Source organism: Rattus rattus, chromosome 4 (assembly GCF_011064425.1).
Source record: "Rattus rattus isolate New Zealand chromosome 4, Rrattus_CSIRO_v1, whole genome shotgun sequence".
Classification (NCBI taxonomy): domain Eukaryota; kingdom Metazoa; phylum Chordata; class Mammalia; order Rodentia; family Muridae; genus Rattus; species Rattus rattus.
Window position 1 is genome coordinate 160,185,961 of NC_046157.1, and position 2,171 is coordinate 160,188,131.

General features: G+C 46.1%; 1 protein-coding gene across 1 annotated transcript; it reads left to right on the top strand.

Annotated features, from left to right (window-relative positions):
* The first annotated feature begins 763 nt into the window (after positions 1-763).
* Positions 764-1,741, top strand: LOC116899619 (UDP-glucuronosyltransferase 1-7-like). The gene has a single exon (XM_032901581.1). The coding sequence runs from the start codon at positions 812-814 to the stop codon at positions 1,724-1,726; it is 915 nt and encodes a 304-aa protein (XP_032757472.1). The 5' UTR covers positions 764-811; the 3' UTR covers positions 1,727-1,741.
* The last annotated feature ends 430 nt before the right edge of the window (positions 1,742-2,171 follow it).

Genomic DNA, 2,171 nt, shown 5'->3' on the forward strand with positions numbered 1-2,171 from the left:
CTGCATGTGGCAGTGATGACAGCACTATTCAAAGTAGCCACAAGGTGGAAGCAATCCTACAGATGCTGCAAAACCAGGGGAGACAGAGCCATAGCTCTGTGAAGTTCCCTGGGTCACGAAGGGGCATCACAGTAGAGCTCTCTGCTTCTCCATAGAGTATGTCTGCCTGTGACTTCGGGTGCATCAGAGGGGATGTTGTTAGGAGGTAGATGGTCACCTTCCTTAAGTCCCTGGGGTGGTTGTCAGTCTCATGTGTGCAGATCAGAAGACAGGTGTCTGGAAATGGAACAAGAATGCCACTGCACATGCTCAGAGACAGCAGGATTTCTCATCTGACAGTCTTGGTTCTATGTCTCAGGAGGAGGGGCAGGTTCAGGAACTTCCCCTGAGCCTTGGAAGCAGAAGCAGCAAATCGCTTTGGAACACAGTCTGGTATCCTATAGAAAGTGTCCAGACTTTTACTTTGAGACAAATTCTAGAAATGTAGGCTTCTTTGAAACTTGCTTCCTTTGGTAAAAATCATTTGGACTCCTTAGGATCAAGTATATTTCCGCACAACTCTTTCTAAGCTCACATTGTGTGATTCTGCCCAAGAAAAGGCTCACAAGCCCTTCTGCTCAGGAAAACAAAGGAGCATGTTTTAATGATGCTTACTCAAATATTACTGTTCTCCCAAGTAAATCATTGCCAGGAACTGCTGTGTGAGGACACGCCCTCTTGAGGGGGTAGATTTCTCTCTGGCTCTCACTTCCTCTGCTGTGTTAGGAGAGCACAGTCTCAGCAGCTGTCTTGCTTGGTCTGCACTTCTCCCATGGCTCCTGCAGCCTCTCTTTCTCTCTGTCTGTGCCTGCTGCTGGCCTCTGGCTTTGGGCATGCAGGCAAGCTGCTGGTGGTGCCCATGGATGGTAGCCACTGGTTCACCATGCAGATGGTTGTGGAGAAACTCATTCCCAAAGGGCATGAGGTCGTGGTGGTTGTTCCAGAGGTGAGTTGGCAACTGGGAAAACCACTGAATTTTACGGTGAAAACGTATTCAGTTTCTCACACTCAGGAGGATTTAAATCGGGAATTCAACTTTGTTATTGACTCTCAGTGGAAAACTCAACAAGAGGGCGGAGTTCTTCCTCTACTGACTAGCCCTGCCAAGGGTTTCTTCGAATTACTGTTTTCACACTGTAGAAGTTTGTTTAAGGACAAGAAGTTAGTGGAGTACTTGAAGCAGAGTTCGTTTGATGCTGTGTTTCTGGATCCTTTTGATGTGTGTGGCTTAACTGTTGCCAAGTACTTTTCTCTCCCGTCCGTGGTCTTCAGCAGGGGGATATTTTGTCACTATCTTGAAGAAGGCACCCAGTGCCCCAGTCCTCCTTCATATGTCCCCAGAGGTATCTTGAAACTCACAGATACCATGACTTTCAACGAAAGAGTGTGGAACCTTCTCTCCTACATGGGGGAGCATGCATTTTGTCCCACTTTTTTCAAAACTGCTACCGACATTGCCTCTGAAGTTCTCCAGACCCCGGTGACTATGACAGACCTCTTCAGCCCAGTGTCCATTTGGTTGTTACGCACAGACTTCATGTTGGAGTTCCCCAGACCTGTGATGCCCAATGTGATCCACATTGGAGGGATCAACTGCCACCAGGGGAAGCCACTTTCCCAGGTACATTATCTTTCCTCGCACATGAAGGGAGGGGCAGCTCTGGGTGATGAATTTGTTCCTTACTGAACAGTGGTTGGTCATTTATATTTTCCTTTTTCAGTTCTTTTGATCTAATTCTTTTGACTGTTCACACTTAGTTGTTGATTCGTGATAATTTTTGCTTGTGGATATGCATGTTTACCACTGACACTCTCATCTATAATCACCAACCTGCATTGCTTTTGCCAAAAGAGCGAGAGATACGGCAAGAAATGAAGCTCCCCCTTGATCAGTCCTGGACTCTACCTCTTTCTGTGTATCTGCTTCAGTCTCTGACATGTTTCCTTAGCCTGTTGGAGCATTTGCATTTCCTCTGTAGGAAATCATACACACACACACACACACCCCTTTAGCCAGGGTTAGCAATTTATTGTATTTATTTAGGAATATTAACACTCAGATTTTCATGTGTGTGGTGCATGGCTTTTAGGGGTTTTTTTTTCTATGTTGTTGGTTCTTTGCTGGCTTTTTT

Bases quoted from the DNA above. Each gene is read 5' to 3' on its own strand.
- LOC116899619 (XM_032901581.1), top strand. From the start codon at position 812: ATGGCTCCTGCAGCCTCTCTTTCTCTCTGTCTGTGCCTGCTGCTGGCC.